The sequence below is a fragment of the Paramisgurnus dabryanus genome, chromosome 2 (assembly GCF_030506205.2).
Source record: "Paramisgurnus dabryanus chromosome 2, PD_genome_1.1, whole genome shotgun sequence".
Lineage (NCBI taxonomy): Eukaryota > Metazoa > Chordata > Actinopteri > Cypriniformes > Cobitidae > Paramisgurnus > Paramisgurnus dabryanus.
In genome coordinates, this window is record NC_133338.1 from 42,003,844 (window position 1) to 42,016,896 (window position 13,053).

At 36.9% G+C, this 13,053-nt stretch overlaps 1 protein-coding gene across 3 annotated transcripts; it reads right to left on the minus strand.

Annotated features, from left to right (window-relative positions):
- Positions 1-105: 105 nt before the first annotated feature.
- On the minus strand, positions 106-11,941 carry katnb1 (katanin p80 (WD repeat containing) subunit B 1). 3 transcript variants are annotated; one of them, XM_065289122.2, is made up of 19 exons: positions 11,770-11,941; positions 10,999-11,135; positions 10,583-10,713; positions 10,383-10,500; positions 10,003-10,103; positions 9,878-9,919; positions 9,527-9,610; positions 9,329-9,444; positions 9,101-9,172; positions 8,865-9,015; positions 8,450-8,634; positions 7,542-7,693; positions 6,891-7,009; positions 6,578-6,796; positions 5,812-5,961; positions 5,615-5,691; positions 5,431-5,505; positions 4,408-4,524; positions 106-3,800 (listed from the first exon to the last, which is right to left on the minus strand). In XM_065289122.2, the coding sequence occupies exons 2-19, from the start codon at positions 11,036-11,038 to the stop codon at positions 3,665-3,667; spliced, it is 2,085 nt and encodes a 694-aa protein (XP_065145194.1). In that variant the 5' UTR covers positions 11,039-11,135; positions 11,770-11,941; the 3' UTR covers positions 106-3,664. The 3 variants fall into 3 exon arrangements, with proteins under 3 accessions (XP_065145194.1, XP_073668950.1, XP_065145195.1); XM_073812849.1 differs by lacking the exon at positions 11,770-11,941 and adding an exon at positions 11,700-11,719; XM_065289123.2 differs by lacking the exon at positions 11,770-11,941 and adding an exon at positions 11,575-11,686.
- Between the last annotated feature and the right edge of the window lie 1,112 nt (positions 11,942-13,053).

The window sequence follows — 13,053 nt, forward strand, 5'->3', positions numbered from 1 at the left end:
GATATATTCATTTTTTAAGTTAATCCAGTTACTTTGTACATTTTTGTATGACATTGGACCTAAGACTTTGTTTTTCATATACTTCTTATTTTTATGCGTTTTCTAAAAAAAACAATAAAATAAAAAAGGACAGGACAGGAAATTCAGGATCTGTGTTGATATTATGATGCTAAGTGCTTTTTACAGAGGAAATGCTGCTCTATAAAGATGGTTTACTGAATGCAAGTACGCTGAAAAGACCCAGAGATGGGAACCCAAATCCATTATCACTCCATGTAAATGGCCTCCCGAGCACACTATTTTAATGCACTGCAATATACAGTGAGATGCTTGATTGCTTGAATGTTGAGACCAGTGTCAATACAAATGGGATGATACAAGAATGATGTCATTGTTTATATAATCATTCCTCTCTATAGATAATTCATTGCAGTATAAGTGCCAAAGTGATGCCATTTAAGTGTTCTAGAGTTCTCCTTGAGAGGCAGTTTTTCGTAATGCTGGAACTGTATATGACCGCAAGATGCTTTACTGTATTGTATGTAGACATTATGTGATATATTAAGCAGCCATTACACATACATAGTATGTACATAGCAAAATTTAAGTCTGTTCTATCAAGAATGTAGAACATAGCGATGCTTATAGGCTTTTCCAGGTCAAAATATATATATATATATTATTGTTAAATGCAGGTGGAGGTTATGTTATGCTTACAGAAGAATGTTGTGGTATATTTTTCTACCCATGTCTGTATTCTGAAGCTTCTGTGTAATGATCATAAAGTGTACAAAAAAATTGACATTAACAGCTATCTGCACTACAAATATTGTCCTTGTATTTTTTTTTTACTTAAAAACAAACTCTTTTCAGCTAATACCCATACATATATCCTCGGTTGACATATATTCATCATCAGATTTCCTTCATAAAGTATAGTGAACGCAAAAGAGAAACATGATACATGATTGTGTACCTTAAAGATAGTGTGATCGATATTTAAGATGTATATCAAATAGCAAATGTTGCATCACATACTATTTAAACTTATTATACCATATGTGACCCTGAACCACGGAATTAATACATTGATGGGTCAAAATGACTGATTTTTCTTCAATGACAAAAAGCAGGCTATTAATAGTAAATATTAATAGTAAAGATCATGTTCCATTAAGATATTTTGTACCTTACCTACGGTAAATATATAAAAACTTTTTTAAGAGTGGTTGCAGTGCTAAGGACATTATTTGGACAACTTTAAAACACAATTTTCTTAGTATTATTTTAATTTTTTTCACCCTCAAGACTCCAGATTTTCAAATAGTTGTATCTCGACTAACTATTGTCTTATCAAACATCAAATGTTTTTTATTTAATTCGATTCTTTTCTTTATTTATGAATCTCATCAAATTGACCCAAAATGACTGGTTTTGTAGTCCAAGGTCCCATATCTGGTATTTGTTTCCATTTGCAAAAACAAAAGTAAATTGATCAGTATATTAAATGTGAATAGCTCTTACCATTACATAAATATTACAATTTTGATTGAAAACAGACAATATACTTAACTTAGGTAGTAATACTTAAAATCCATGACATTTGGTGTGCATATTCAAGTTTTAAAAAAGAAGGAATGATCACAACTGTCTGCAGCAGTCTAAAACATTTTGGAAATACTTTCACTTAACTGTTTACATTAAGGGGACAGAGAATGAAAAACCATTTTTACCTTGTCTTTGTTGAATAATGGTAGTCTACCCGCATTCACGAACATACGAAAAGTGTTAGACATGCTAAACATCTCAGTCTCATAGAAATTCCTCTTTTAGAAATGTCAACCAGAAAACGGCCAAATCTGAAAAACTGATGCTTATGACATCACAGGCATCTAACTGCCCCTCCATTTTAAAATAATTGGCTAAATTTTTTTAGTGGCAGCAAAGTCAGCCAATCAGTAATGAGATTGCAAGTTAAGCCAGTAGGGGGAGCCAAATAGGTGCAAAACCACTTGTTTAAAATCCCCCACCCTAATGGAGCAATCTGAGAGAGGTTTTTTGGAAGCTTCTAAGGCATAACAGACCCAAACAATAATTTTTTTGTCTACATGTCACATCACAGAACAAGGATAAATACCCCGTTCAATCATTCTATGTCACCTTTAAAGGCGCTCTAAGTGAATCCACGCGAATTAGGCCATAAAACATTTTTTTTGTTTTTTGTCGTCATCATCTCACTATCTGCTAGCTGCCTGTCCCTTGAACACATTGTAAAAAAAATATGCGGTCTCTGTAGACAGCCCAGGCTCCATAAATGGCAAAAACAAAGTGGCACAGCCTACAACCACGAAACATAACAAACGTGTTCCAGCCAATAAACGACAAGAAGGATTTGGGGGGTTAGTGCGCATGAGGAATCACAGAAGGGGGAGGGCGGGGCAAGGGGGAGGAGTTAGCTACGTTCCATTTTGTTTGACAACACTTCGAACGTCAACAAGAAGTGACGTCACACAGATTCACTTAGAGCAGCTTTAAAGGGGCCATATTATGAGATTTCTATTAAGATGTAAAATAAATCTTTGGTGTCCCCAGAGTGCGTATGTGAAGTTTTAGCTCAAAATACTCCATAGATAATGAATTAAAGCATGTTAAAATTGCCACTTTGTAGGCCTGAGCAAAAGTGTGCAGTTTTTGGGGCCTTTAAAATGCAAGTGAGCGGATAAAATGCAAACACTGATCGCAAATGATGGTGGTTTGTTGCAATTGAAACTCAATTTTACGGTCTTATTTTATTTATTTCTCTCTGCACTTAATTGCAGTGCCGTGGTTGGATAGTGCAGATTAAGGGGCGGTATTATTGTAATTTGCCTTGCTACCTACCTCACAAAACATGCAAAATCTGAACAACCCAATTTTTCACACGATTGCAAAGAATGCCTTACCTAAATAGTTACTAGGTTGATCTTTTTCACATTTTCTAGGTTGATAAAAGCACTGGGGACCCAATTATAGCACTAAAACCTGGAAAAAGTCAGATTTTCACGCTATTAACCCTTTAATTAGAAAATGTTAAATTAAATTAAATGCCAATAGAAAAGCCAGTGCCTAATGCCTTAAATGTTTAATATACTTTCATGTATTCCATAGACACACAAATGTCCTGCGCTTTTTTAAAGTAATCAACTTGGAATTAAAATGCATTACAACTTTCTTTACTAATAAGGAGTTGCTATAAATTATAAAAATAAGCTTGAAATAGCTTATATCAAAAAACCTCACTAGTCAAGAAAGTTGTAATGAATTGTAATATCAAATTGATTAAACTTTAAGTGCAACAAGAAATGTATACAGTGCATTTTGTCATCGCAAAAGACAACACACGTTTCATATGAAAAGTCTGACTTTATTGTTGAAAGTGTTAAGGGAAATGTGTTGACAAAGAAATCAACTTTCAGCCACTATAAAGGAAAATAAGTCAAAACCCTACATCAATACTTCACTTTTAAAGTGTGTTTGTCTGTGAGCGCACACATATATTTACGTGCTAGGCAAATTGTCTGTTCATTCAAGTGCAGTCGTGGAGCTCAGCGTTTCACCCATTATGGACACTTGCTGACTTTGTGCTTCAGCTTTGTGTTGGAGATAAAGTACAAATGCATTTGTGTCAGTAGTCCAGTGGGGCCATGAGTAGTTGAAGCTCTTTAAAGGTGCTGCCATGACGACCAACCTGCTCCGCCCGATTCTTCACTACATTACTAAGGTTTTTTAGCTGCTTATAGCAGGCTTTACATTTCTGATGCCTAAAAGAATAAAGTAAAACATTCTTATGAAAACAAACACTCTGAATCGCATGACCAAATATATGCCTTTAAAAAATTTTTTTTACATTTTATTAGCCAATAGCTCACAAGAACATTTAAAGGCGGGGTGCATGATTTTGAAAAAACACTTTGGAAAAGGGAGTCGGGCCGAGTACCAAAACACATTTGTAGCCAATCAGCAGTAAGGAGTGTGTTTACTAAACGACATTGTTGCCTGGGTAGCGTATGTGTTGGGTGGGTCTATCAAAAGAAAGTTTCTATTGGAGTAGGGACGTGTTTGTTTAGGTGATTTCAAATATCAACATTGGCCTTTCAGATCATGCACCCCGCCTTTAAGGGAATATTGCTGAGGTAAATGACATGACAAGTATCAAAGCCTACACTGTCGAGTTAATTTCACCTGATTATATTTGACGACAACACTCACATTTATGCATTCAAGCTTAAAATTTATTTCAGGACATAACAAATGATCCATCGCCTTGTTGTTGAAAACAAGGGCTAATAATAAATGAATAATAATAATAATCAATCTGGAGACTTGCACAAGCTAAATCACAGTGTCAAGTGTTTGTCAGGTACCAACCTCTCCTCTCGAGTAATGTCCACCCCTACAGAAGGAGGGGCAGTCAGTGTGTCTGAGATCAGTGGCCAAAAACGCTTGAGGATCAACTTCAAAGAAGTACAACCAGTCTGCACATAACTACAGGACAAAAGGTAGCATGTGTTATTTGATCATCCTGTATGTAGATAATTTTCACAATGTTCCACTAAAAGATCCTTGTGTTTGAAACCATAGTGAGCTAACTCATGCCCTTCATGGGCTGCCATCTACATAAGTAAAGCACTTAACAAAATCAACTGATTTGAAAAGCTTTTCATTAAGTGTAATCGTCATAAACAGCCACTCACGTGGTTAGTAAGCTACCCAAATATGCAACACAAATATATAAAATCTCACAAAAAAGTATAGAAAGAACAAGTTAATAAAATGGAGCACTGTTGTTCAATACTTTTTTCAGTGTTTGCTTGACATTATACCTCAACCACAGCTTGTCTAAATGCATTTTTACTGCAAATGCCCAAATTAGGTTCACAAAAATTTTACACAGCCTTTGAGTTTGGAATTTAAAGGAAAACAGCACAGTTTTTCAATATTTTACTATGTACCTTAACTTAGATGAATTAATACATATACACATCTTTTTTCAATGCGTGCACTTTTAATCTTTGTATAGCACTTCTTGAACGTGATAGCATTTAGCCTAGCCCCATTCATTCCTATGGCTCCAAACAAAAGTTTTATTTTGTGCCACCACACTTACTCATGTAACAGTCTTTAAATAGGGAACACATGGAAGTGTTTGGTGGCTTCTAAATTCATCCCTGTTTGGAGCCAAAGGAATGAATGAGGCTAGGCTAAATGGTAACACATTCACGCAACGCTGTACAAAGATTGCACTGAAAGTGCGAAGTGCATTGAAAAAAGACAGGTATGTATTAAATTGTCGAAGTTGGGGTAAGAACATAGTAAAATATTGAAAAACGATGGCGTTATCCTTTAAAGCACGGTCAATGTTATAAACATTTATCACCGCCTGTTGCTCACCTTTCATATTTGCTCTGCAGCAATTCCTCAATTTGTGGTAGGATAGAAGTGCAAAGGTCCAATTTCCATAGAGATCTGAGCAAATATTCATAAGTTTACTTTACTATTAAATTTGTTTATTAAAAAACAATAACTGGCACAGACAGACATTAATATAGATTTAATAACATCACTTCATACTCACGGTTTAAGGTTAACTATATTGAGGATGTCTACCACAATAGAGAGGTCATTCATAGAAACAGCAGAATCCAGGGAAGTCTGTGTAACATAATGCGGATGCAAATGTCGATTACATTTTAGAAATGCAGCATTATTGTATCCTATCTGTCTGTTCCACTGTTCATTAAAGCTCATCAGCTTGAGTGCTTTTGCAGTTACCTTTACATCTCCACTGGTCCAGACTGAGCGTACTGTATACAGGTTTTTGTAACGACTGGTCAGCATTACGCACATGGTGTCATGCCCTTTCCTGATCTGTGCTAATGCCTCTTCATCTCCCATCACGCTGGCTTTACTGTTTCGTGCATGCTATTAAAACAGATAAAACAAGAATGAGTTAAGTGCCCCATTTCTGTTTGGATCTTAGCTGTAAGAACTTTAGTATACAACTTATCCATTAGTGGTAGCAGTAAACTAGTATGAGGTTTTCAAAATGGTCAATGCCAGAACTGATAGCTAATGAGCTATGAATAAGGCAGTTGGTATTGGTTTTTGAAACAGACATGCAAATGATAGATACTTTCAAAATGCCTAAAGTACATGATTTATCAGCCTTGCCTATATTTTGGTTTACCACTTATCTCTATTGTAATTCATCTTCTAATGCATACTAACCATACAGTAGACCAAATCAAAGTAAATGCATTGATTTAGTACTGTATATATATACAAAAGGAATAATGCTGTGTGTATGTCATGTTGGAATCAAAAACCAATAAACGTATATAAGCATTAACATCTTGATGTTGAGCATTGCTATAGCAACAAAAATGTAGAATCTGAAAAGCTCAGAATTGAATCTCTGAACCATCTTGTAATTACAGTAATTTTGGCATAACATAAATGCACCATAATACATCACAAGTTATCCATCATAATCAAACAATAATGCCAGACAATAAAGTTAAACAGTCATTCAACTCACAGAAAGGAAGTCCCCTGCATTAAGGCCAATGGGCTCATTGCGTGTTGAAAGGATGATTCCTGTAGAAGGTGGTTTAGGTTTGGTGGTAGTAACCACAGGACGAGAAGGTGAGGGCACCGATGTGGTCACTACAGGCACCTGCCGTGCAGCTGAGATCACGGTTGGTTCCACTCTTTGCACAGGGGTAGAGGAGATAATCGGCGCTTTTAACTGCCCTGCCTAAAAATACAAAACCATTACATCCTGAACTTGCTTTTCTATCGAGAATTACCAGAGATAGACACAGAAAGCATAAATATTGGAAAGTACCTACTCTGTCTATAACTGGAGTTACAATCTTGACTGCTGGGCCGGGTTTCTCCAATACACTTTCAGAGAAAGAATGCTCCAGGGGTGCTGGGAAAGGTTCTGTCTGTTTTGGAGGCGTCCGTGCTAAATGACGATAAAAAAATTCCCATAGCCACCGGAATAAAATGGAGAAAGAAAAAAATATGATTTGCAAAAAGAACGCGTGTCACTTCAGACCACACAACCAATCTTAAGTAGAAAGGGTATATTTGGAGCAAAAGCCAAAATTACATTGTATGGGTACATTCATTTATGTCCAAAATCAATAGGATATTATGTGAAGATCGTGTTCCATTAAGATGTTGTAAATTTCCTACTGTAAATATATCAAAAATGTATCAAAGTGTTACTAATGTGTGTTGCTATGAACTTAGTTTGGACAACAAGGGGATTTTCTCAATATTTGGATTTTTGTAGGATCTTAAATTCCAGATTTTCAAATAGTTGCATCTTAGTCAAATATTATCCTATTATCTTTCAGATAACAGTTTAAAAGAAATAACCCTTATCATTGTCATCTATGTAGTTGTACAGTTAAAAATTTGTGTATTGGACAAGGTCCGCATTTTGCGCGACTAATAAAAATGTGTAGTAAGAGATGAAAAATATATCTTACAGATGACACTCTTGGGCTGGAAGATCTCTTTATAATCCTCAGGGTTGGTGATTTCGGCACTGCTTTCTTTTTCATCTTTCTCATCTTCACTGCTGGGACTTCTCCTCTCTCCTTCTGGACTACGGCGATCTGACTCTGAATTCTGCTTCATCCTATACAAAACACAAAAGATCACCTAATATAAGTCCATGTAGAATAGCATAATATAGGCAACATAAAACATATGTGACCAGATCTTGTTAGCTTTTTAAAATTGGTATCATTGTGTAGATATAACCCATCATGAACTCTTTCTATTAAAGGAAAACACCACTGTTTTCACCTCAACTTAGAGAAATTAATACATACCTATCTTTATTCAATGCGTACACTTAATCTTTGTACAGTACATAGTGAATGTGTTAGCATTCAGCCTAGCCTCATTCATTCCTTAGGATCCAAACAGGGATGAATTTAGAAGCGACCAAACTCTTCCACGTTTTCCATATTTAAAGACTGTTACATGAGTAGTTACACGAGTGAGTATGTTGGCACAAAATAAAACGTGCAGATTTTTTAAGCAGATAAAAATGAGAACTATACTGTATGGAGGAAGAGCACTTACTTTGCAGCACTTTCGACCTCAGCGCACAGTAACATAGGGAAAACATGGAAGTGTTTGATGGCTTCCAATCAGGGATGTATTTAGATCCTAAGGAATGAATGGGGCTAGGCTAAATGCTAATACAGTCACTACATGCTGTACAAGGATTAAGTGCATTCAGTGAAAAAAAAATAGGTGTAAATGTTACACCTTTATGATATAAAGTGGAGGTAAGAAAATAGTAAAATATTGAAAAACAGTGGAGTTTTCCTTTAAAATGTTGATGCCAACATGAGTGACTACAGTATAAGAAAGCAAAACTAACTCCTGTCCAGTGCAGGATGTAGTGGGTCGATCATAATTTCTGCGTAGTGTAGTTCCCAGTCCAGATGTGGGTGCTGGAATCGGCTTGTCCTGGATCAGCCCTTGAATCACAGATCCTGACTTCTTCACTCGGTTCAGATCCACAATATACCAGCTCACGTTATTTTGACTATAAGACACTGCAATCTATTCGGGAAACACAGAAATAGACAGAAATAGTTTAATGACAATTTTCTTTTTGTATTTGTTCATTTTTTCAGCAAATGTTTCTGGTCAGATGGCCCCTGTGCATGTCTTCATAAGATCAGAGTGGAAATGGTCACAACAGAACCTCTCCCACCAAACAGGTTTCTTTAATCATCCCAGAGCATACAAGAAATTCTGGTTTCTAAAGAATTAGTGAATGCATCACAAACCATTTGGTTATTGCTGATGGCCAGATCTGCCACTTTGCCCCAGCCTACATGCACCACATCAAAGCAGCGGTCCGGCTCCCAACCGTATACTCGTAGTGTGTTCTCAGAACCGCTGTACAGGCAGCTGCCATCGGGATTAAACAATATACTTCTGCAAACAAAGCCAAAAAGAGAATTCAGCTGCAGTCACGCATTTTAGACTAAAAGAGAAAAACATTTTCGGTTTGCAAAACCACCTAACAGCTCCCGTCTCGCCTTCAGATGAGCCGATCACGTTAAACTTCTCCAGGTCCCACAGCTTAACGCTCCTAAAGCAAATTGACAAAACACACACAGAGTAACACACGAGTCAAACATCTGGGGGAAATGCACCTAATAAAATTCAATCTTAATAGACAGTTTTAAAGTGCGCAAGTCCTAACACAAACACAATTCGGAATCAGACTCTCAAACACCATCAGTACCGATCAGCACTCCCAGAAGCAAGCAGGTACTCATTGGGGTGGAACTGCACAACATTGACTGCAGATGTGTGTGATGTGAATTCTGTGATCATCTTGCCTGCTATAAGGTCCCACAGCTAGATAAAGAGAAAAACATCTATTAAAAACAAATGACGAAATCAAAAATTGAAGAAATAAGACATACAGCACCAATCTTACCTTTATTGTGCCATCATCACTGGCAGAAGCAAGCCATTTCCCATCAGGACTGAAGGCTAGACAGCGCACAGCCTGCGTATGACCCTTTAAACAAACATTTGATCACATTCACACATTATGATCGAATAGAAAATATATGAAAATGCATGGCTGACTTAAACCAAAATATGGTTTAATGTTATATATACAAAAATATGTTTAATTCTTCAAAAGCAGCAAGACAGAGGTGGAGGTTAAAGCTTCCTAAGTAATCCACAGCTTAATCATCTACTCAGACACAACTAAGACTTAAATGTGATTAACCTGTCTGTGCGTGCGCACACATTATAGGAGTATACCATCAGTGCTTACCTTATATCGAAACACACATCCTTTCCTTCTCACGTCCCACAGCTAAGTGAGAAAATAAATATGCACAGTTATTTACAGACCTATAAACAACTGCATGGCCACAAGTACTAAAAGATGAACTTTACCTTAATATTACTATCCACAGACCCAGACGCCAAGTATTCACCCATAGGGTGAAAATCCAGACTGCTTATATTGGCCTTGTGGCCCATCAAAGTGCGTAGTACTGCAAATAAATCCAAAAGTAAATGTAGGAGTTGCAGCCTTTTAATAATTGTATTTCTTTTTTTACACAAAGTGTTTCTGGTCAGATGGCCCCTGTGCATGTCTTCAGACATCAGAGTGAGAGTGATCACAACAGGACCTCTCCCACCAAACAGGTTCATTTAATCATTCCAGAATGCAAAAGATTTAGTTTATCACTACATCAATATCAGTCGACCTTATCAAGCAAGCAGACAGATTTCATTTCAATCGATTCACAAAAAGCACACTCGCAACTTACTTTTAGCAGCCTCCAAATCCCAAAGCCGCAGGGAGCCAGACTGAGAGCCCGCAACCACACGCTCTTCAGAGCTGTTAAACTGTATGCACTCCACAGGACTGGTGTGGCCGGTCAAACTCTGTTGTACAGATATTAAAAACTAGATCAATTAATTGTATGAGTTTCTTGTGGATAAACATAGCTGGTTAAGAAGTTACTACCATAATGCAGTTGGGTTTGCTGACTGCCCAGATATTGACTCTGCAGTCCTCGCCACCCGTTGCCAGCAGACGACCTGACGATTTTCCCAACACCAGCGAGGACACATTGCTGGAGTGTGCCAAGATCTCCTCTAATAAACATAAATGATAAAATAAAAATAAGACTTGTGTTAACTTCTCATCTTCACAGGACAGGATTTTTGTGGCCAATGTCTAATCTAAACATTGGTACTGTTAAAAATAAACTTTGGTCTGTAACATTACAACAAAGCTTTTGAAACACAAATGGATCAAATGACACCTGAAGTAAGGCCACTTGAAAACTGTGTGATCATTGATATTCATCTACAAATAAATATTAACATTTGAAACGTGTACCCCCACCCAAAAAATCCTAAAGAATCAGGTATACTCACGCAATTTCCATGATGTAATCGTGGTGTTGGTAAGAGCCATTGTGATGACTGTGTTTTAAGTCAACTCACTTTGCTCATTTCACCAATACATCAACATGTTAGTCATATAATGATAATAGTTTATCCTCAATGTCCATCTGTTAAATAAAAAGTAGAGCAGTTAATTCAACTACAAACAAACAAACAGCAGACTCATTAACCTATTAATTATCAGGTAAGTTAGCAACTAATATAAAAGGGGGTGATTACTAATGCATTATGTGAACAGTATTATTTTAGCAACATGGAATGTGAAACTCTTATGTAAATACACTGCTAGATTAGATAATCTGCCGCATCACATACTACGGTAATCGCTTTTAGCATTTTTCTAAAATGCTCGTTTTCATGTTATCGACTTAACTAACAGTTACTTAATTTCTCTAACATTCGATATGTATAAAAACGCCGCTAACGCGCGTTTCTTAACCTTCCTAGCAAACATGCTAACTTACATGCTACACTTGTTTTTGGCTAACTTTTTGCTAGCTTCACAAAGAAGCTAACTTAACGCGGTCTGATCTGTAAACAAATCACCTGCACTTGCTGTCTGACTTGATCTGTTGTGCTCTTAAAGTCCAGGAGATGTTAAAATGTGCGTTTGTGAGGTAGATCCTGATAATAAAAAATTATACCGACAAGCACCAACCGACTTTACTCACTTTAAGTTAGCTGTAGTCGTGTTTTTTATTGGTTGCTAACTAGCGGTAACTTAGCAACAGTATTTCTTACCTTTGTCGTGTCGATGACGATCAGTCAGGGTCAAATGGGGACTCACATGACGGCACTTCGCTGCTTTACGGAGATGTTAAAGAAATGTCTATGCTTCTTCATATATCAGATCGGCACAAACAAATAATGTTCACATAATGAAATGAATGCGTTCAACACATTGTGCGCATGCGCAGTTAAATAGTAAGCTAGGAGGTGCAGTGCAAGTAGGTAATAAACCACTAACAAAGAATTCAGGATATCAGCTAAAGCAACTTTTTTAGTTAATGATGTGTAATATTGGGGCTTTATTTGTGCTGTTTATTGATTTTAGTAACTTTATTGACATTTGGATAAGTGTGTAACAACGTCTGAGTGCTGCCCTCTTCAGGTTGAACGGTGGCTACTGCAGTTTAATTTTCCTACTAGATGTTGGGTCCAAAAAATAAGTCGTGGTATATATATGTATATTCTTTTATATAATTTTTTATTTACTTTAGTTTTATTTTATTTAATCTGCTGCTCACACTCCAGTCCAATAGGTGGCGGTAATGCACCTTTAAGCTGGTTTGCCAACCGCCAATAAAACCGAAGAAGAATACGTCGTGGTACCAGCTCATAGATATGTATATAAAGGCTAGATGGCTCAAGGCGGAGTCAGCTGTGTCGTCACTTGGCGGCCATCTTAGGTCAGTGCTGCCATAGTGCTGCTCCCTGCTGCTGTGGACGGAAGGTGAGTGACATACGCCAACTAAAATGCTCGTAACTTGCTGAATTCTTGACGGATTTACAAACGGTTTGGTTTTTTACAAACGTTATTAACGTGGCTATAATTCTGGATGCTTTAACATGTTTCATTAATTTTTTATTTATTTTTAGTATACGTATTCAGTGTCATAGGTACATCTTTGACGTTTATAACAAACCAATCCGTTTGAAAATCGGTAAAAAATTAAGCAAGTTATGGTCATTTAAAAGTACCTGCATCATTAAAACTCAATGCTACGAGTGAGCGAGCGCCCTGTCCTAAGATGGCCGCCAAAATGCGGACGTTCCACTCAATTGGCCATCAGCGCGGACGAGCCATCTAGCCTTTATATACATATCTATGTACCAGCTTACCACGCCCCATAGATATGACCACGCCCTTGGCAGTATAAAACCATCTTGTTTCGTCAAAAAAAAAGGGCAATATTTTAAATGAAGGGACATATACGGGTAGGCTAATAAGGGCATTAATGAGGTTTTTTAAAAAAATTGCGGTAATTCATAGAATTTAATCTGAGTCATGCAGACTTTCCTTGT